We start from the raw sequence: 22,774 nt of genomic DNA, 5'->3' as shown, positions 1-22,774 counted from the left end.
CATAAAGACAAACTGGTTTTACGCACACACCCTAGGTTCTCGCCTAAATTTATATCAAAATTCCATGTAAACCAGTCCAACGAGCTTCCGGCTTTCTTCCAGAACCCGCAAAGCTCGGCTGAGGTGAAACTACACATCTTAGATGTGCGTAGGGCGGTCCTCTACTATGTAAATAAAACCAGACCGCTAAGGAAAACAGATCAACTGTTGGTCTCCGTAGCTACAGGCAGAGAGGGGGATCGCGTCTCTAAAGGTGCCATCTCGAAGTGGATTATTAACTGTATCCAGCTGTGTTACTCACTCTCTGAAAAGACTCTGCCTTTTTACGCCAAGGGCCCACTCTACTAGAGGCATTGGGGCCACTCTGGCTTTCATTGCAAATGTACCCCTTCACATCATTTGCAAAGCAGCTACTTGGAGCTCTATTCACGCTTTTACTCAGAATTACTGCATTGACACCCATTCCAAGGCAGATACACAAGTGGGACAAGCGGTTCTAAGACACTTATTTGCTCATGACCCTTCTCACATCCCACCTCCTTCTTCTGGTACTGCTCGCTAATCTATGCACAGCATGTGATCTAAGCAGATTCCGCAAGCCTCAGAAGGGATACATTACTCACCGTAATCGTATTTCTGATGCTTGTATCTGCTTAGATTCACATGCAACCCACCCTTCCTCCCCTCCGAGAGAAGGCGCATGATTGCTTGTAGTCTTACCTTTCTGTCTATCTGCTTGGATTATCTGTACTCGCGCTACTCCATGTCAGAAAAAAATACAATCTGAGGATCCTAGACGCGTGAGGGATCTTGGGTACAGTGGACGTCACACTAGGGATAGTATTACTGGCACGCCCTGTGTCGACGCCCATTTTCGAGTTTCGAAAAACAAACTGTAATACTCCGCAGCTTCCACTAGATGTCAGCCTATGCACAGCATGTGAATCTAAGCAGATACAAGCATCAGAAATACGATTACGGTGAGTAATGTATCCCATATAATAGTGACTGTGTGCTGAATTTATTTACCTCTTTTGTGCTAGTGTAATCTACAAGTGTGTCTTTAAATAAATAATTATATACTTTTACACCAAAGCTCTGGTCAGTGTTTGCTTGTGCTACTGTATCTCTGTGCCTATTGTGTATACTCTATATACTGCCTAACTCTTCTTGAGGGAAGTCTGGCTGTTCAGCCACAGCTACCAAGTGAATCTGTGTGGTACAGACTGCTACCAAGTGGGTTTACTGCCAAACACCTGTAGTCTTAAATCTTTTGCAGTGGTCCCTAAGGGAACTGCACAGGTTTCTGCCTAACATTGAAGAAGGAAGTTAAGTAGGGAATAAGAAGAGGGTAGATATTAAGGATAGGAGGGGAGAGGGTCAGTGGATCAGACGTGGGGTGGGCTTTGGACAGGAGGATGGACACTTCAGAAGGGGAGACAGGCAAGAAGTCGTACATGCAGGTTGAGGGGGAATAGGAAGAAGGGGAAGGGGGGGAGTAAGAAGAGCAATTGATTGATTGACGAAGGGCAAGAATCTTGGATGAGAAGAAGTTTGAAAAGTCAGAGGGAGAAAGGGTGGAAGAGGCTGAAGGGTCGGCGGTAGGTGGGGAGAGAAGACAAGAGAGCGTTTGGAAGATACGGCGAGGGTGAGAGGCTTGGGAGTGGAGAAGGTTAGAGTAGTAGGAACGTTTTGCCGAGGTGAGGCATTAGTCATAAAGAGAGTGGTAAGATAAATATGAGGTTTGGTTGGATAGCGAAGGAGATTTGATCCAGAGTCTCTCGAGACGTCAGAGGAGACGACGCATGGAGATAAGTTGAGGAGAGAGCCATGGTTGAGAGGGTTTGCGGGTGAAACGGCATAAGGAAAGGGGGTAAAGTAGATCAGGAGTGGAGGAGATTGAGAAGAAAGAGTGGATAGTGCATCACTGCCGAAAGGGAAGAGAAATCTTGGAGAGGGGAGAGAAGAAGAGCAAGTTTCGAAAAAGTTGCGAAGGTCACGTCGGGGAAAGGAAGGAAGAGGGGAAAGGAGGTAGGGGTCAAGGACAGTTAGAGTACAGTTAGAGGAGAGGGGGAACGAGAGAGATGAGTCAAAGGAGGTGATCAAGGTCATCGTAGAAGGAAGAAAGGGGGCCAGGAGGCCAATAGATGCTTAGAAAGGAGATGGGGTGAGGAGAAGAAAAGGATTTGTAAAGGTATTCGAAGGAAGAGATGGTGAGGAGGTAGAGGAAAGGTATTTGGAGTCGAACAGGAGGCCAATACTGCCGCCATGACCAGCAGAGCGAGAGATATTAGAGAAGGATGAAGAGGAAGTGGTGAGGGAAGCAGGGACAGTAGAGTTGTGAGGGGGGATCCAGGTTTCGGTTCGACATAGGAAATGAAGGTTGAGACGAAAGAACATGTCCAAAACAGCAGAGGTCTTATTGGAGAGGGATCTGGCGTTCCAGAGAGCAATGTTCATGAGGCTGGAGGGATGAGCAGTGGGGGGTAAATAAGATTCAGATGGTGGGGGAGGGTAGGTGTGGAATGGGGAGAGTGGGGGAAGGGGATTGAAGAGGGGAATGGACATGAGGAGGAGAGAGAAGGAGAGTAGGAGAGGAAGGGGATAGAGGAGAGAGGGACTGAAGGGGGGGAAAGAGTAATGTGGACGGGGAGAAAAAGTTTTGGCAGTACGCATAACACAGGTGAGGAGAGTGGTATGATGAAGGAATAAAGGGGAAAAGAAGGGGAAGTGCGTATAGAGGGAGGAGAGAGATACTGGAAGTGGAGGGCCTTGGGGGTGGAAGGCGGCCAGGGACCAAGTGGGCTCAGATGGTTCGTGGAGCTGAGTGGAATGGGTGAGCGACCGCAGGAGGCAGGTCAGGGACTGATGCTGGGAGTGGAGGGCCTTGGGGGTGGCAGGCGGCAGGGGTCCGGGTGGGCTCAGATGGTTGAGATGGTGGGTGGTTCAGTGTAGGAATGGGGGCGGGCGACGCCGCAGTTGATCCTTTAGGATGGTGAATATAAGGACCAAATTAGGCAGCAAAGGCCAGGAGATGGTAGGCAGTATGAGGGGTGGAAGTGGCCAGAAGGCGGCAGTCAAAGGTCCAGATGGGTAGTCCGGGTGGGATCAGGTAGTGGCATGCAGCACGCAGACAGAAGGTGGGAAGCCCCCATGGCCACGCGTCAGTGAGGTAGCGATAGCTAGCACAATGTGGGCTAGGAGCAGTGCAGTACAATGAGGGGGGCGCTGGAGGAGGTGGACTGGCAGGCAGAGGATAGAGAGCCGGGTCGCATCCAGGAGCAGTCGTGGAGGTCTGCTGCACCCGCGCTGTTGGAGTTGCCGGTGGTAGCCAAGGTAGACTGAAGGAGGGACGGAGGTCGGAGACAGTCAGTGTAGGACCCAGACAGAGACTGGCGCACTGCAGGAGGAGTCGGGCAGTCTGTGGCGCCCGCGTAGCTGGAGTTGCAAGCAGAGACCAGTCATATGGGCCAGCGCTGAGAAGATGATGGGCCAGCGCTGAGAAGGGTTGGCAGGCAAAGGAGAACCTCAGAGACAAGCCGGGCTGGCGGGCAAAGTTAGGGAGCAAATGTGATCTGGGGCAGCCAGTGAGGCCCGGAGCCCGCAGTGGTAAAGCTGAGTGCAGTGGCTCTGCTGCAGAGTAGAGCCAGGCAAAATTGGGGTGAAACCACGCTGGTGAAGTTGTGGCTGTGCAGAGTGGAGCCAGGGTGTGGGTCGCGCTGGTGAAGTAGTGGCTCCGCTGCAGGGTTGCGCTGGTGAAGTTGTGGTGAAGCCACGCTACATTCATTTTGGACGAATACAAATTTTGCAGGCATTGCTGTGTGTATGGAGAAAGAGAAACGTTATACCATCTTTTACTGAAATGTCCGAAACTAATGTCACGGAGAATAGAATATTTTAAAACAATGTGTAACTGACACTTCTCAAGTAAATTGTGAAACATTGTGGTATGAAATGTTACATGGAAGATCAATGGTGCTAAAGCTGAGAACTGTCGCTTTTCTTAAAAATGTGTGTTCTTGAATAATTCGGATTGAAATTATGAGTTCTTATATATTTTAGAGAAATTAAACATAGGAAATGGAATGAGCTAAATAGTTTGTGTTGATGCAGAGATAAAAATGTCACCGAATGTGAGATAGTGCTCAATTAAGAAGTATGGATTGCAAGTAATTTGCATTTTCTATTTTTCCGTTGATGTTTTTTATGCAATTGGAAAGATTGTTGTTCTTAATCTTTTTTTCTATTTTATATGAAATGACTTATGGTTTTGTTAAATTGTTTTGTTATTAACTATTCTGTTTGTAAAGGTTTATATAAAGCAAAAAGAAATAAAGGGAAAAAAAAACAGAGGTCATCCGGAGGCATACAGCAGCGGGGGACAGCGTCCGTGCCGCCCACAGGGCAGGGCCTGAACCAGGCGTGGATTTGGGCACCCACTTGTGCACCCCAGTTGGAGGCCGTCTGGCAAAGTTTGTCGGCGTGTGGAAGACCATTACCACCGGCATATGGATGGTGGATGCTCTCGAAACAGGGACACACCTTGGAGTTACAGCGCGGACGTCCTTGTATTCCCCCTGTGGCTCGACGAGAGCAACCTGTGGCACAGCTGCTGCATGAAGTCTGCACCATGCTAAGAAAGGGAGAGATGGAGGCCATCCCCCAGCACCTCTGGGGCTCGAGTGTACTTCAGATACTTTCCGGTTTGAAAGAAGACTGGAGGGTGGAGGGTGTTCCTGGACCTGCACCGTCTCAACAGGTACCTTTCACAGGAAGCACTGCAAATTCCTGCGGTTCGTGGTCCAGGGGCGACACGATCAGTTCAAGGTGCTCCCCTTTGCTCCAAGCGTCTTCACAAAATGCTAGTCCCCGGTGGCGGCACATCTGTGTCTCAAAAGCATCCACGTCTACCTGTACCTGGCCAATGGACTTGTCCGATTCCACGCACTGGCGAGCAAGCCCACATCAAGGGCAATGAGTCTGTTGAGAGAGCTGGGATTTTCCATAAACTATTTGGATTTTCCATAAATTATTTGAAGTCCTGCTTGGAGCCATCGCAGTACGCTCTGGGTGTCCGACTCAACACAGTAACTTGCCTGGCCTCCCCCTTGGATGAGAGGGTGTTGGCCATCCTCGGGAAAGTGCAGCGCCTGTTGTCAGCGCAGACGTCCACGGTGCGGGCCATCAAGTCTCTGCTGGGCATGATGTCCTTCTGCATCCACCTCGTCCACCTTTGCAGACAGCAGATGATGCCTCTTCAGGAGTTCCTGGATGCGAGGTGGTTGTAATTCTTGGGAGCCTGGATGGACAGGATCCCCCTCAACAAGGAATTCCGATGGGTGATAGTGGTGATATATGTTTATTTATATAGTGCCTGTACACAATGTGTTTCAAGGGCTCTGTTTCAAGTACCTCCTTACCAGGAGACGGTCAACACGGATGCTTCTCTAAAAGGGGGGAGCCCATACCAGACAGCTGCCCGCCAGAGGCATCTGGCTGCCAGATGAAAAGGACCTCCACATCAATGTCCTGCAACCTCTGGCCATTTTCTGGGCCCTCAAATTATTCCTGCCATCGCTGAGGGGCAAGGTAGTGAGGATCTTCACGGACAACACCACCATGTTATACAACCGGAAACCGGGTGGGACCTGCTCTCCGGCCCTTTCAAAAGAGGCGCAGAATCTATGGCACTGGGCCCTGCAGCACAGCATCTTTCTGGAGCTGCATTCTTGCCATGAGTGGGAACTTCGCCAGGACCAGGTCTATCTTCTGTTCCTCAATGGGGGTCAACCCAAGATTAACTCTTTGCAACGCCGACAAACGCTAAGTGTCTTTTGCCAGCAGGTTCCCACAGCCGAGGAGCATGGGGGATGTGTTCTCGTTCCTGTGGGAGGGACTCTTTCTATATGCGTTCCCTGCGTTCTCTCCGTTCAACTCCTGCTACGATTGATCAACACACTCTGTGTCACTGCAGGATGATTCTAGTCACCCTTTCATGGCCACGACAGTTCTGGTACCCGGACCAGTCAGCGGCCCTTCTCATTAGATAGCCTCTACTTCCGGATCTTCTCGCCAGGGGAGGAGCCATTCTACACCACGACCCAGTGTCGCTGAACCTCAGGGCCTGGCGCCTGCAGCCCTAGAATTCTGGGCATTATGCTTTACCAGCACAATGTAAGGACAACCTGGCCAGGGCCAGATCCTCAACGTTAACATGCTATGGGCATAAGTGGAAATGTTTCTCTGTGTGGTGCCGGGCACAGAAGATCACTCTGCTGTGTGTCACCGCCCGCAGCTTCTACCATACCTGCTTTCCTTGGGCAAAGCTGGACTAGTTCATGCCTCCATCAAGTTGCACCTGGCAGCCATATCCTGTTACACCAGAACTCCAGGTACGACTTCCCTGTGGCTGCGCAGACTCATCAAGGAGTTCCTCAAAGGACTCCTCAGGACTTGTTCACCAGTGAAGGCTTCTGCCCCAGCTTGGGAACTCAATGTGGTCCTGACTAAGCTCATGGCGGCACCCTCTGATCCAATGCATCAGGCCTCGCTCAAGTTTCTCTCGTGGAAGACTGCAATCACCTCGGCCAGGCGGGTCAGGGAGATTCAGGCCCTGTCTTGCAAGCAGCCGTACTTGTCCTTCCACGCTGCAAGGGTGGTACTGTGCACACACCCCACATTTATGCCTAAAGTGCCATCAGAATTCCACCTCAAGAAGCCTTTGGTGTTGCCCGTCTTCCTTCGGAATCCGGCGTTGCCTGCGGAGAGGGCCTTGCATTCGCTGGATGTTGCGCATGCCTTGAAGTTTTACGTGGCACACACAAGAGTTTTCGGAAGACTTTTCAGTTCATCAATTTTGAATCACAGAAAGGCCTTGTCGAAGTCTTCCATCTCCAGGTGGCTCTCCAGCTGCTTCATGCACCATGGCTGGCTCGCAGACCCCTTCCAGGCCGGCCGAGAGCCCACTCCACAAGAGCCATTGCAGCTATGATGGCGTTTCTTTCTGGTGTGCCTGGGCTCGACATCTGCAGGGTTGCTGCGTGGAGGTCCACGCACACCTTCACAAGGCTCTACTGCGTCGACAGGGATTCCAGGGAGGAGTCCCGGGTCGGCCAAGCGGTGCTATGCAACCAATTGAGGTGAGTCTGCTCCAGGGTTGATTGTTTCTTCTGTTGAGCTATTGCCAACTCCCATGGTTGTGTATTGCTATTGCTGTGTAATCTTATTCATGAGCATGTGAATCCATGCCAGACCCATGCTAGAGAAGGGTTGACTTCTCCAGCATGTTTCTGGCATGGATTCACATGCAAACAAACCCTCCCTCTTTCCCCTCTATGGCTCTTCTTGATTCATACTGCAACTTTACATGCCTACCAAATCTGAAGATGGCCACCAGGTGTGGAGTTTAGCGAGAGGACGGTCATTGGATGGGGGCAGTATGAACCAGAGGACAGTGATTGATTTACAGGAGAAATAGTTTTCAAGCGAAAGTGAAACTGGTTTTTCTTTTGCCGAGGATTCCCAGCCTGACGGGGAAGATTCATGAGCATGTGAATCCATGCCAGACCCATTGCAGAGAACTATAGTTACAGGAAAGTAACTTAACCCTTCCTCTCATCTAGGGGATTGCAACTTGAAATGTGTACATAAGTTTGTGTTGCAGTTTTAGGGGTGAGGTGTAGTACATGGAGAAGGGGGCTGGGTGCCCCCTACCTCCCTCATAACTGGAACAAAAAAAATGTAGCTTGACAAATGTCACTCAATGAATAGACCAAACATAGAACAACCTAATGAGGGTTGTTTTAATCACTTGGATATGAAGGCAGCAGACTGGTTGGGTGCCCTGTGGTATTGTCAATGCTGAATAGCCTTCAAACAACAGTAAGAGCCTCCAGTCTTGCAACAAAATGCAAATTGTTCATACAAATATAAAGGAATGTGTCGATTTAATTTAACATGAAGGTAATATTCTAGTTGAGTTGCTTGTTTAGAGTCAACAGGGACAAAGGCTGATATGCAAATGGATATTTCCCATCTGTGAAAGGTACAGTGAGCAAAAAGCGTGTGCTGCAAACTCTCATCTCAGAACAGGTTATCATGCCATGCTCTTTCTGGAGAGGAGCGCCTGCTACCTTTTTAGAAATGTTTGCAAGGAACTTGGGGTTGGTCACCCTAAGTTACCTGGGGGCAACCAGGCGTGGACTCCCTGCTCACAGGGAGGAACAGCTTCACCTCATTGATGAGGCCCCACAAGGCTGAAACACATTTATGGGGTTGCTGTTGGTACTCTTGTTCAGAGAGGAACTGCCCTAGCATTTTGGTGCTGGACTGCCCTTGTGGGCGGTACAAAGACTGATATGCAAATGGATATTTCCCATCTGTGAAAGGTACAGTTAGCAAAAAGCGTGTGCTGCAAACTCTCATCTCAGAACAGGTTATCATGCCATGCTCTTTCTGGAGAGGAGCGCCTGCTACCTTTTTTGAAATACTTGTTTAGAGTGTTGAACATGGTTTACTCCCGATTGGTAAAATGATGGTACGCTTTTCTGGCATTCTTTTCTCTTCCTAGAGTCTGATTTAAGGAACAGAGCACTAAAATGGCTAACGGGTGTCCAATAATGAGTTTTAGAATAACTATCCGAATTTTTTGTGTTTTGGACGAAAATTCATTCGGTTGTCAGACGTATGGTTTCAGTTTATGTAAGTGGCATAGCCAAAAGTAATTTTTGGATTGGATAATTCATAGACCTGTTTCTAATTCACTGGAATATGTGGAGGAACATGTCTAGAGTAGTTGCTATTTCAGTAGTAAAAGAATGTTACAGGCATATATTGCCTCTGTGTACTAAATGATACATGTTGCTGAGCTTTCATTCTGAGCTAATCGCCACCATTTTGGTCTGATGGCACTGGTTCCTTGTACGAGAAAATGGTATGAAAATATCTGCCTTGTTGATCAGTGAATATGTTGTATTTGGTATGAGCAATGCAACTGGTATATAGATATCTGAGGACAACGTCATGGTAGCATTCTTAATATTTAAGACATGCTCTGGAGAATGTTTGGTTTTGCTATTAACTGCTGTGAACTGGATATAATCTAGTTCAAAGACAAAGCCCCAGGAGAACATCAGATGCCTCCTGCTTTTTTAGAAGTGTCATTTGATATTGTAAATTCACCACTTTCATCAATATTTTAGTCTTTTAAGGGCCAATTGATGAATTCAATTTTACAAACTTTATTTAAAATGTATAGCTGAGCCGGTAGTAAATGGAAATATTCTCATTGCAGCTTTTTTCCTTCTCTTGTTTAGCTTAATGCAGTTCAGCAATTGATGATCAAGTGGAGAAATCGGTTAGATGAACTGAAGAATCCATCTGTGTCAACCAAAACAGCATTGGTAAGTGGCTATACCCTTCTTTTGACTGATTTGACGTTTTTCCATTTGAAGGAAGCATTTATTAGCTTTCCTTTGTCATCGTTCTCTGGGTCAAAATGCCTTCGAAGATTCTTATAAGTAGCTATTACGAACTTGTGAGAAACTAGAAACTAGTAGGATTTTGGGAACAATAATTAAAACTTGTAGGAACAAATTGAATTCTTACAAAATCTTATACATTTGAAGTAGGATTGACAGAAGGTCAATAAGCAATTGTTTTTTCGATGGATTAGTGTTCTGCTAGAACATGGACCTCTAGAAGAACTAAATAAAAATAGAATAAATTACTGGGTTCAACCGTAACATTTTTCTGCAGTTGCCCACGGACATTTAAGATACATTGCACTAATCCGTTTCAGATTACCCCAGGAGAGGAAATCGGACGTGCAAAACCTATTGTTCCTACTTTGCCCACATGTTTCTCCTGGGGAGAAAAGGGACATTTTGAACAACTCTTCTAAAAATCGCACAGAAGAACCTATGGCGCTAGGTTGGGTAGGGGTGGAAGAATGCGAAGCAGAAGAAGAGGAGAGGGAAGAGATTCTGGAAGCAGCAGATGTTCGTTATTGCATCCCTTCGCCCTTCCAAAGTCAAGTGAAGGTAAGGGTCAATAACATCCTGACCAAAGACCTAATTGATTCTGGGAGCAAGCAAACTGACATCTGCTCTGACTTTGTCCAGAAGATCTCAAAGGGGCAGAGGCAGTAAAGGAAGGAACAAAGCAATGTGGAATTTTTGGGACGTTTCAAACTTTCCAAACAAGGGGGAACCTCACATTTAACAGGAGGGGCATGTGACAAAGCTGAACTATTTGTTCCTTCTCCCCAGACACTAACCCAACCCTTTGAGGCTAGGGAGGTGAGCACACTCAGCAAGACCCTCTGGGTCTGGTCAAGTGGGACCTCACTGGGAGTGACTACCCTCTTGGGGACAAGAACTCCTATTCCTACGAGGAACTCCTGGTCCAGAACAAATTATCTGCATACATGGGAATCAGAAAGACTGTTTTTAACTCTGTTTTTGACTCACAGAATATTGACATCTCTTTAATCTCTTTGGATTCAGGTAATGCTGGATCTCACCTGAATGCCACAGTCAAAAGAGAACAAACCGCTTTTGTTTGTAATTGCTTACATAAAACAACAAGAAGCTTCTACGCAGAAAGGAGAGGGACTCCTACGCAGAGATGAGCCTCTGATGACGAAGACATCCTGGAGGGGCGGAGCTGTGCTCAACAGCAGAGCCAGCAGTGGCATGGAGAGCGAACAAATTGCTAGCTGGATGCCGGAAAGCTGGCATCCTGACCGACTGAGATGCCAAGGTTTGCAAAGGGAAAGAGACCGAGGCAGCAACAGGAAAGTAACATTTCAACTGGTGGCGTAACTATTAGGAAGCCATGGTGGGACTGGGGCCCGGTAACATGCGCTGAGACCAGACTGCAGAGGAGAGCCTGGATTCCCGAGTTCTGCACGATAAGTACTTTACCTACCGAGACGAGCAGTGGAAAGGTACGAAGAGTGGTAATCTAGACTGCGAAAGCTGCAAGGGTTATGGGAGCCAGATAAACCCAAAGAGGGGTAAAACAAGCCTATCGGAGGGGCATAGGACTTTGGAGAGTCCTGAGAAACGAATGACGCTGTAAAAGTCACACTGGTTACGGCAGCCAATAAACCCGAATAGAGATGAAACGAGAAAATCCCCAGGGTTACAGGAACTGGGAAAACCCAAACGAGCTGAGGCCCCACCAAGAGAAAGTAAGCTTGTCAGAGAGCCAGAAGACTTTGGAGTCTCCACGAACCATGAAGTTCATTAAAAGAGAACTGTAAAGGAAGAGAACATTGAAGGTTTCAAACTCCTAGTAGAATATGGGGAAATTGTATGAAAAAACACATACTTTTCTTGAGGAAGAGGAAACCATATGAAGGGTATTGACATTTGACAAAACCGAACCTGCACAGAAGTTGTGGACTGTTATCTTTGCACATTTGGAAACTAACTAAGAGAGAGATCTAAGTGATTGGGTCAGGCAGAAGACAAGGATGGTCAGTGCTCTAGCCTCCTTCTTGCTGTTTTATTCTAAGTGGTAGGGCTAGTCAGATTGTTGGATTTGCACTAAGGACTATTTTGTTTTGGACTTGGATGCACATCCTTATTTTAGTTTGGTTAGGCAGGGAACGCCCCCTCATAGCAGTCAGGGTAGTTATAGAACCACTTAACATGGCCCATCTTAGTCTGAGTCCCTATTCTGGTTCGACACAGTACCAAAACCGAATAGACCACCATTGCTATATGTAAACCCAGTAACTTCGTTAGCGACTAAGGCGGGACTAACCTTCTTTCCTGCTACTTTCACCCCAATGCATAATGCTGATTTCCTGTCTCAACTGGATGGAAAACCGGGGATGGTGCAAAAGTGACCTGTTCAGAGGGTGGGGGGTGGGACGGGGGACTATAAAGTCCTTCCCTTACTGATAGATGAAATTTGTGCTCCAAGAAGACTGATTTCAATACGTTCAATTACAGCATTGGATCATGCACCCTCAAATGAAGCGAGCAGCGACAAGACCACTATACCCCCAGAAAATGTATTGAATAAGCCTCAAACCCACAACCAGACCACACATGGCACAATGGGAAACTGATTTATGAATAGAGATTTCACAACACTAATGGGCAGAGACTTGGAAGAGAATAAGGAAATCTACAGCTTACTTGCAAAGTAGGGAAACTAACTACACACTCTTAAACAGAAACTACATGACCTCACCTAGAATCATACGAGTATCACCCAAAATGTCAGATTAAAGGTTGCCAGAATTTTGTGAGGAAGGCGATCCCAGTTGTGTATATGGTGGGAATGTCTGAAAATCCAACCATTTTGGAGGGACGTGGGTAGGATCATCACAGCTGCGGTGGGACTAGACATTAATATGTTACTAGATCTCAATCCTCAAGGTCAATACCTCGAAGGCTGGCTGGACTGCCTGATTCTGGCTGTGAAATTAGTGATCGGAGCAACATGTAAAAAAAAAACGGAACCCCCACAGATCACAATAGGGTGGCACAAAGTGTGTTTCATATTGGCAATGGAAAAAATCATGCAACCATTAGTGATGGCGCGACATCTTTTTGGAAGAAATGGGAAGCACTGATACGATATTTTAATTTTTTTTGGTTTTCTTTGTTCATCAATTTGATTTTACAAAATGTGTGCGTTTTTGTGAAATTTTGAAAAAAATTCTCCTGTCTTCGGAGTTCGATTTCTATTTCCTATATTCAGTTCATTCCTTTTGAGGATGAATAGTGGGAGTAATCCCTTTGGATCGTCCTCGGGTGCTTCTAGGTGCCGCACCCTCTTGGAGATTGTTTTCAACAGGGGGCAGTAGTTGCACTACTTTGGAGCATTCTACTAAGACTGCTTCGAGAATCTTTGCCGTCGCAATTGTCCAAGAGGTTTTTTTTCCACTCACTAGGCAGCTCCACCATGTTTCTTCTTCACGCAGGGTGAATTACTCTAGGAGAGGGCTGAGGTAAGCTTTTCTTAGGACTAAGATCGCTGGGCAGCTCGTCAACAGGTGGCGAACTGATTCGGTTGAAGAGTTGTACTTGCAGAGTCTACAGGTGCTGGTCGTTGAGATGCCTCTTTGCGATGGATTTTGTTGGTTGGGAGGAGGTTTAACCGGGCCCTTAGAACAAATCTTCACGATGTTCCCAAATAAAGCATTGAGACAAACATTTCTGTTTCATTGAGTTTTTTAATGTGAGGTGGCAGGTGAGTGAGTAATTTATTTGATCCTGCCTGGTCCTGGGTTTCGATCCAGTCTCGCTGATCCATTTTTTTCTTAATTTTGTTGGGATTAGGGATAGTTCCTCCTCCGAGCACGCAGTTTGTTCCAATTGGGATTTTTTCTTTTCTGCCCACGCTGATGGCAATTTGCAGCCTCCTCTTTGCAGCCTCCTCTTTGCAGTTCATTGTTTGTCAAGTTGTATAGAGGGGGCGAGTCCGGAATGATCACTTTCCTGTAGAGTGCCATTTCGTTTGACTCCACTGTTGCTTTCAAGGACAGTAGGCTTAGTTCTCTTCTGATTGCTGAGACGGTGGTCGACTTCGGAAAACGCAATACCTCTCGCCAGAAGTAACCTTCCAGTTTGTGCCAAATGCCCGGTGGAATTGTGGGTAAGGCTTCTCCTCCATATGTCAGCGATGGAACTACATTCGCCTTATAGAACTTCAGAACTGGGATCAGTGAGAAACGTCCGAACTTTGTCCATCACATGTGCTTGGGAGGTTGATTTCCGTATCTTATCCCATAAATAGATCTGCATTCTAGCTTCGCGTCCTGAGCTGTCCAACATTACCCCTAGATATTTGAAGTCTTTGACTACTTCAATTTTTGGTGTTCTCTAGGTTCCATTGGTGGGCTTTTTTTCTCGTTGATGTTTTTTTCCAGAATCATCATCTTGGGTTTTTTCTTTGTTTATCTCGAGATGTCTGATGTCGTTACATGAGTCTTTGTAGTCTCCGAGGAAGGCAATGAACAAGGCGGGTGCGAGGGGGCAGCCTTGTTTTACCCCTCTGTTGATTGGAATTTCGTCTGACAAGAGACCGTTTTGGTTCAGCTCGATTCTCATTGTGGTTACAGAGAGGAGTACTAGAATTGGCTCCAGGATTTGATTCGGGCAGTTCCAGTTTGTGAGTTTTGACCACAGCAGTGCTCTATCGATCCTGTCAAAGGCTTGTGTGAGATCGATGAAAGCCATGAGTTTGTCGCGCTCATAGCTTACTTTTTATAATTCTTAACAGCATGATGTTCACCGTGGTTCTGTTGTTTTTCGTAAATCCTGCTTGTAGCGGGTCAGCGCTTGGAGAGGTTTTGGCCCAATGCTGGAAGCTTTCCAATAGGAGGGAGCCATATAGTTTCCCAATTGTATCCAGCAGTGCGAACAGCTGAACATTTCGGGGATCAGATCTGTCTTTGTTTATAAAGATTGGGATGACAATTGCAGGAGTCCATGATCTTGGTATTGACTTTGATTGGCAGGATTCTTTGACGACCAGACTGATGAATGATGCACATTCGGCTGGGTGTTTTTTTTATCAATATTTGTTACCCTGTCGGGGCCCGGTGCTCTTGAAAACTTTAGCCTCAGTATCGCTCTTTCTATGTTGTCAATGTTTGAAAGGTCTTCCCAGGGGGTAGAGCAAGATGGCTTGGAAGACATGGCTGTCTGAGCGGGAAGTTGGAATAAGGTGGTAAAGTGGGTCTTCAATCTTTTGTCGCTCAGTGTTAAGCTGCGTCGGACCCAATTGGTTATCAGTAGATTTTACCAGGGACCAAACTTCTCTACAACTTTGCTCAGCATCTCCTCCGAATCATGTTGGTACAGTGTTATATGGTATGATTTGATCCAAGATTTGTACTTCTTTGATTCCTCTAGGAACTTCCTGTCAAGTAGGGCCGATTTTCAGATTTAGCGGCTTGTCTCTTTAATTTGCGTAGATCACGACATTTCTCCTCAAGCAGTTTGTCGTAAAAGTGGGCGGCAGATTGTGTTGCTCAGTGATGTTTTGGAGGGCTGATCTGGTATGCTATCAGTAAGGGCTGATAGTCGATTTGTGGTGGTCCTGTGTCCCCAAGCTTAGTTCTGTAGTTTGATGTTAATTCTTCGATTCTTTCAGCTGTTAATCTCAACCGATTGCCTTGGTTTGTGGTTTTCTACTTTTTCTGCCATCGTTGGATTTGTAAGTCTTTGAGAACCCCACGTTATTTTAAGGATGTTGTGGTCGCTTGCGTCGGATCGTATTATCTTGAAAGATGTCACAAGATTGAGCATAGCCTCAGAGACGAAGATATAATCGATGGTTGCCTTTTGGCTACATCTCTCCCACGTTGCGGTTAGAGGGGCTTTAGGGGCAATCTGGTCTGTGTTGTGAAAATTTCTTGAGTCTGTTCATTTCTGCGATTGTTGGCCTCGGGAATCGCCCCGAAATTTTGGGTTGTTCGGTGGAAGCGGCTGTCGAGGTCTAGGCACTTGGCGTTTAGGTTGCCGCAGATGATTAATAGCGAGACTTCGGAGTTGGCACAGATCCCGTCTATTTCTGATTGTATAGTCCTTTAAAATCTCTCCTCCGTAATGGCATTGGGGTTCCAGTACGTCGTGATTGTGACGATCAGCGTTGCCAAGACTTTTCCCCGTCGTCGTTTTGTACCGGTCCAACTTCATCAAGAACGATAGCTGTCGCGCACACACACACAGCCACCTGTTTTTTTGATAGACGGCCCACTACCGGAGCGAACTGCAACCAAAAGACTTGCAGAAGTGCGACCTAGCCATCGCGTGGTCGCAGGTGAGGTTTCTATAGCGAATCCGTCCATGGATGATGTTGTCGGCAAAGTCTCCTGGAGAGCCAAGATGTCGAAGTCGATTCCACCTATTTTCGTCAAGTGCTTATAGCCACGGGTGTTCCATGAGGCCATTTTTAATGTTACTGTTGATTTGGCTCCGGCTATGCTCCTCAAGCTGATTAATTGGGGCGAATGAGACTTTTTTCTTAGTTTTTTGTTGTTTTTTCCGGCAGTCAATTCCTTTCCTTTCCTTTCTTTTCCTTTCGCCCATATGCTGTCATTCTACTGTTTTGATCCTTCTGTGGGATGGTGTCTGGACTTTTGAGTCGACTCCGTAGATTGTCTGGGCTCCTACCTACATGCCTTTTTTCTTTACTACAGGTTTTTGAGGGTGAAAGGGGTGTAGCCCTGGTGTAATTTTGGTTACTGGAGAGGCCATTCTCATTGATTTTTGCGCTTTACTGCCTGTCCAGTGGTTTAATTATGTTTTTGGCCTATAATGTAAGCTATGTGATGCCGCTAGTCTTGGGACGGTTTGCTGGACGGTGGTCGAAGCTCTGTTAGGAGGTATCCTCTTTGGAGTAGGTCTTCCAAACCTTCATTGCTTGGTGAAGCTATTGCGGCTTCTTTTATGTGGGGGTAAGCTTTCGCTTTCTGGGCTCTGTGTTACGGCTCCACTAGGGTGATGTCGTCTGATCTCAGGTGTTTAAATTCCTGGGTGTTTCTTAGAATCTTCATAACTGTTCCACGATTTAGTATGAGAACTTCAGAGTTTCTTGGGATTTGTTCTAATTTGAGAATCTTTGTCAGGGCCGGCTTGCTCATTTCAGTTTGAGGATCAAATTTTGTTCTTGTCCTGGTTGGGTCCCTTTGGTGGCGAGGAGGGGAAGGCTGGGAGTAATTACGACCTGTCATTTTAGAATCCGAGACCCTAGCTGGAGGGTTTCTTCCAGGCCAATGGTCGGAATAACTATTTCTTATGCCCTCCGTTCTATTGCCAAGTCTTGTCTCTGGTCTTGGCTGTTGTAAGGTTATGCGGGAGTTTGTCTCTTGGTGAATGCTGGTCCTCTTGGTATTCTGGAGCTCACCCATGATTGTGGGGAGGGTGTTTGTTCGCTGTTTTGTCTACGTTTTTGGGTACTGGTTTTCCTCCCTTTGTCAGCTCTATTTCTGTCACACTTTCAAGAGCTTTCTCACTGATCCCTCTTTCGGGTGTTAGATGTAGGGTAATGTTCATAGAATTTTCGTCTGCCAGGAAATCTTCCATGGTGCTTGGGGTTCTGTACGTGGGGTTGCGGAGACCTTCGAGATGTTTGACAGATCAGTATTTGTTGTGTGATGGCTGTTGTGCTTTCTCTCTAAAGTGGTGGTTTTGCTTCGAGTACTACCACCCATATCTTTTTTTTGTGTTTTTGGGCCAGTAGTTTCAGGGTAGTCTTTTGGTACAAGGGGGTCTTTCCAAGGCCGACTGGCTTTTATTGGGGGTCCAATAACGATGCATGCTGGGTCCGCTTGTTTTGGTTTTTGCAAAGGAACTAGTCTTGTCCCTTCTTGCTGGGTTACTAGATTTTAGAGATCTTGTTGGCTACTGGAATCTTAAGAGCGGTGGGCGAAGAGGTGAATCCGTTTGTGTTGCAGTGTTTGATTGCTGATCCGGCCAGGGGGGTGAACTTGATTTTCACGACTGTTTTCTGCTGGCGCTGATGAACGGTGTGTTTGCTTAGGCTCTCCTTCTTTGGTGGTGATAAAGCCTTCCCCATAGGTCAATTTAGCGTGCATCAGTGCGAAAAGGGTCGTGTGGTCCTTTTAATGTATCGTTTAAAGCCTCGTACAGTTTGCCGAAGGGGGCTAAGGTGATGGTAACATCAGACATTATTGAGAGCATGTTTTTTTTTTTTTTTTACAGTGTTTCTTTGGGTGGTAATTCGCATAGGCGGCGGTTTCTGCCAGGCATATTTGGAACAAGTTTGTGTATTGGTCTGTCAAGTGAGTGTTTTTGAGAAGTTTATTTGGTGACGGCTGAGGTGATGGTGCGCTTCTTAAAGAACTTGGCTTGGTTGGTATCAGCCAGTCTTCGTCTGCCTCAAGACAGATAGGTGAGTGATGTGGCTCGTCGCCCTTATGCAAGTCTAATCTGGGGCTAAGAATGGCGATTTTGGAGTGGATTTCCTTTTTTTGCGCCCCATATATGGTGTCTACTGAGGCTCCTGGTGAGTACTCTGATGGCGGAATGATTTCCCCAGGGGGTAGGACTTCAACATTTGATTCATGTTCCTGAGAATTCGAATTCCATGCAGTCTTTGGATCTGGCTTACATTCCTCATTTGGTTGGAGCAAATGTGAGGGATGTTCGTTGAGCAACGGTGAGGGGGAAGACCCGAGGGGACTATTGTTTTTCTGTTTTGTGTCCTCGCAAATTCTAACCAGTTTTCCAAGATTTGAGAACTGGCGGGGGGTCCGTTAGAACTTCCAGGATCTTGTCATCCGTTAGTTCTTCAAGAACGTTGTGCTTTCTTTTCCCGTCTTGAGAAGAAGTCCTTCAAAGAGTTCCAGAATGTTGTTTTTAAAAAGGGTTCCTTAGAGTCGGATTTGTTCAATTTCACCTTTACTTGTCCCTGGTGCTTATTTCTTATTGTTTTTTTTTTTTCCTCTGGGGAAGTGATTGGTAAGGGTACTCTTTGTTTACACACTGTAGGATTGCTCAATCTTTTCTTTTTTAGACGTGCCAGTTGTTTACTCCCCAAGATATCTTTTTCCATCACGCTTGGTGTGGCAGTTTTTTTCTGGTGCGTGTGTTTTACATGACTTTTCGGAGGCGTCGAGGGACGCTCTTGGGTCCGTTTATTCCTCCGATGCTTTGTGTAGATGTTCGATAGGATATTTAGCAAAGGAAAATGGCATACTAACATGCCTGGTGAGACTCGGAACTTGTTTGACTTAAAATTAAATACTTGGAATTTACAGTTGGCGCTTCAGAGGGATGGAGAATTGGGGTGGGAGGGAGCCAACTGGATCCGGACCATGTAGGAATAATCATACAATAGACTCAAAAATGACTGTACAGAGACAGCCTCAATGTAGTGATTCAGGATGAAAATGTTTTGGAATGACATGCAGATCAAGTGGGGGGGTAGTGCTTTCCCTAAAGTTCAAACATTGGAATTCACGGTCTGAGTGTTCTAAAGCAGAAGGATAGAGGGGGAAATAAGTTGTAACACCATGAGGGATATTGTTAAAGTATTGCCTGCTGGACTCAATATTGGGATTAATTCTAGTATTTACATATATTAATAAAAGTATAAGAAAAAAAAAGATTTGCACGATTCTTGAATTTCGCTTTCATATTTTAGCCCATCAAACAGCAGTCTCTTCAAGTACAAGAGTAGAGGGAAGAAGGCGATGAGAAGGACAAAAAGGAGATCTGACTAGATTAAAGAATGTGCTTGAAAGAAAGCAAAAGGAGGTATGAAGCAAGTACACATTAATCAGCAAGACTGGAAGGAGGTTGAGAGAAAAGCAAAGGAGAAGGAAGTACTGAGATAAGCTGAAGGAAGAAATTAAACGGATGCCAGGCATTTACCAGCTGGAGAAATAAAATACTACTGGAGGATTGGGAAAAAGGACCGTTATCTATCTTTTCAATCTACCATAACTTTCTCTTCATCTTTCTCCGTCCACCCTTAGTATTCATCTCTCTATCCTCCTATTAATCCATCCATCCGGCATGTAGTTTCCTCATACCATCTTTCAGTCTTTCCCATATCATCCCATCCTTCCTATCTATCCTCCCATTCTTTTTTCATTTTTTTACAACTTTATTTAACTTTGCACACAGATTATGCAGTTACATTTGCGACATTCAATTACAGTGATCATAATACATATATTGGCCAATTTCACATTACATTAACATCCTCAGGGGTTGGTTGCTCTGCTAGATACTGTTTGTACCGTGTCCATATATTCCTGGGTCTAGAGGGGGGTTATAACTGGATCTATATACAGTTCTTCGGTGTCATTAGCCCACAGCATGTCTCTGTTCCAGTCCTCTACTGTTGGCGGGCGAGCGTTTTTCCACCTCATCAGGATGACCCTTTTTGCCAACAGCAGACTCAAATTGAGAGGTTTTCGCCAAGTTGGGTTCATTTTCCCAATCGCCCCCCATTATACACAACTGTGGTGTCCATTCAACCGGTTGGTCCGCCATTTTATCCAGAGCTCCACAGAGCCCGGCCCAGTATTGACTTTGTTCTACACAGTCCCACAGCATATGGTGTATATTGGTATTTTCAGAGTTGCATCTTGGGCAGAGTAGGATATAGACGCTTGAGTTTCGCTGGTGTGTAGTGGGTTCTATGGACAATTTTATAGTGTATCAATTTGAATGTCGAGTTGCAGGACACCAGCTTAGTCAGTGCACAGATCTGAGACCAATCCTGTTCTTCTATCGGCTGGTCCAGATCACGCTCCCATGCGGCCTTTACGGTGTGAGGTGTTTTCGGGCGTGTTTGCATTATAGTTTTGTAGAGAGTGGAGGCCGTAACCTTCTGAGTCCCCCCCCCCCCCCGTGAATATGTAACAGAGGCCCATGTTTATTTCGGGTTCTTTTGGGAATGATGGGTAGATCTGTTGTGTGGCTGTTGCAATCTTTTGGAATTGCTGTCTGTGTGTGTTTCCTACCATGTCCTTAATCTCATCCCACTCCACAAATTGTTTGTCCTGAAACATCTGTCCCCATTGTGTGATTCCCTTGGCGGTCCAATGTATTGCCACCGCACTGTCCAAGGGGAAGGGTGTGTGGGGGTCGCCCCATATTGGCATGCTTGGGTGGTATAGTTTGCCGCCTGCAAACATATCCTTTATTTTGGCCCATGCAGTGATCGTGACATTGGATGGATGCATAGTGTTGTATCATTTAGTTGTGGGCCCAGTGATTTCCTGTAGGGCCAGTATCGCTTCCTGTTCCCTCGCGGGAGGGGTTGGGGGGGCAGGGTTGAGGAAGCATGTAACACAGTCGGAAGCGTAATGTGCCTGTGCTGCTAGGTAATACAACTCCACGTCGGGAGCCATTAGGCCGCCTCTGGGATACGTATCTGTTAGCACCCTCCAGCTCAGCCTCGAATGACCTCCCCACACAAACGCCAGACATGCACTATTAATTTTGGAAAATAGTGTTCGACCCGGCCACACCGGTACTGTACTGAACAGGTAGAAAAGCTTAGGCAGAATGATCATTTTAATTAATGCTATCCTACCCATCATTGATATTGGAAGGGCATTCCAGCGCTTTATTTTGGTGCAAAGTGCGTCTGCCAGTGAGGTGTAGTTTAGTGTTCGGGAGAGTTGAGCGGATCTGGCGATTGTCGCACCTAAATAAACAATGTGTAATGGACTCCATATAAGGCCGTGGAGACTCTGGGGCTGCATGGTGGCATCCGTGAGTGGGAATAGCTCCGACTTATTGGGATTTAGGCGAAGACCCGAATATTCACCAAACTCTTTCACTGCAGCCAGCACCCTGCCCAGTGTACGGTCTGGGTTCTTCACGTATAATAAGATATCATCCGCATAAAGCGTTATAATATGTGGCTTACCCTCTAGCCATATCCCGAATGTGCTTAAACGGAATCTGAGTATGAGGGGTTCAATAACCAGGGCGAAGAGTAGTGGGGAGAGTGGGCAGCCCTGCCTAGTACCCCCCAGTAGTTCAAGTATATCTGTAAAAGATCCATTAATTCTGATCTTAGCGTATGGTCGCATGTAAAGTATTCGGATCCACCTTATGAAGTTTGGGCCGAATCCATAATTCCGCAACACCCAAACAGGAACGGCCATGAGACAGTGTCAAATGCTTTCCTCATATCTAAGGAGACAGCTATACCTTGGGTTTCTGGGGGAATCGTGGCAATGATTTGGTGGCATCTCCTTATATTCGTTGCAGTAGATCTGCCCAATATAAACCCCGCCTGATCATCATGTACGGCATCAGTGGTGTAAGCCTAGGTGCTATTATTTTGGCCAGGACTTTGGCATCAGTGTTTATTAGGGATAACGGTCGGTATGATCCACAATCCCCAGGGGGCTTCCCCGATTTCAGCAGTAGAGTAATTATAGATTCCATGGTGGTCTCAGGGAGTTCCCCTGTGTCCAGAGCGTCCATCCACACAGCGTGGAGCCTGGGAGCCAGCTCACTACTGAACTCTTTATAGAACTCAGCGCTTTGCCTGTCTGAACCCGGTGCTTTCCCGTTGGGGAGAGCTTTTATTGCATCGCGTATTTCGGGTTCGGTGGTGGGTAGCTAAAGTGTTTCCCTGGTGGTGTCCGCTAACAGGGTCGTGGGAATCTGGGCCAGGTAGTTCTCAATCTCGTCATCTGTTGCGGTGCTTTGCGGGGAGTATAGGTCTTTGTAATAGGCATAGAAGGTCTCCTTCATTTTGTCCTGGTCGGTGGTTACCGTGCTATCAGGCATCTGTATGCATGGTATGGTAATGGGGCCATTCTCTATGCGTACCGTTCTAGCTAATAATTTCCCCGGGCGTTCCCCTTCCCCATATCTACGGGCTGCAGCTGGTCGATCAATGTTTCTGACCTCCTGTTCTGCAGTCTCAGTGTATTTGTCTAGTTTGGTCTTTAGCTCAGAGTTGATTAGGGGTAACGGAGCTGATGCATATTGTGATTGCAGGGACGCTATTTGGGATTCTAGCCTACTTAACCTATTCCTAATGTCTTTAAGGATTCCCCCCTCTACGGATATCGAGTGACCTCTGATGCAGACTTTGAACGCCTGCCATAGTATAGACTGGGTAGAGACCGAGTGTTCGTTGTTATCGAAGTAGTTCTGTATATATTGTTTCATCGAGGTGTTATAGACCAGATCTTTCAGGGCTGCCGGCTTGAATCTCCAAGGTGGTCTGGAGATGACCCGACCAGGGATTCTTAGTGTTAGCTGTATCGGTGAGTGGTCCGAATGCGTTCTCTGGTGTATAT

The 22,774-nt window shown here is 46.5% G+C and overlaps 1 protein-coding gene across 1 annotated transcript in view; it reads left to right on the top strand.

Annotated features, from left to right (window-relative positions):
* The window catches only part of NUP42 (nucleoporin 42), a 528,594-nt gene that overhangs the window by 427,757 nt on the left and 78,063 nt on the right, over positions 1-22,774 (top strand). The window contains exon 5 of the mRNA XM_069648326.1: positions 9,315-9,401. Within this exon, the coding sequence (XP_069504427.1) occupies positions 9,315-9,401 (87 nt within the window). The remainder of the gene's footprint in view (positions 1-9,314; positions 9,402-22,774) is intronic.

This window comes from Ambystoma mexicanum, chromosome 2q, assembly GCF_040938575.1.
Source record: "Ambystoma mexicanum isolate Mex_15411 chromosome 2q, UKY_AmexF1_1, whole genome shotgun sequence".
Lineage (NCBI taxonomy): Eukaryota > Metazoa > Chordata > Amphibia > Caudata > Ambystomatidae > Ambystoma > Ambystoma mexicanum.
Note: the sequence above shows the minus strand (reverse complement) of the source record. Positions and strands in the feature narration are given on the sequence as shown.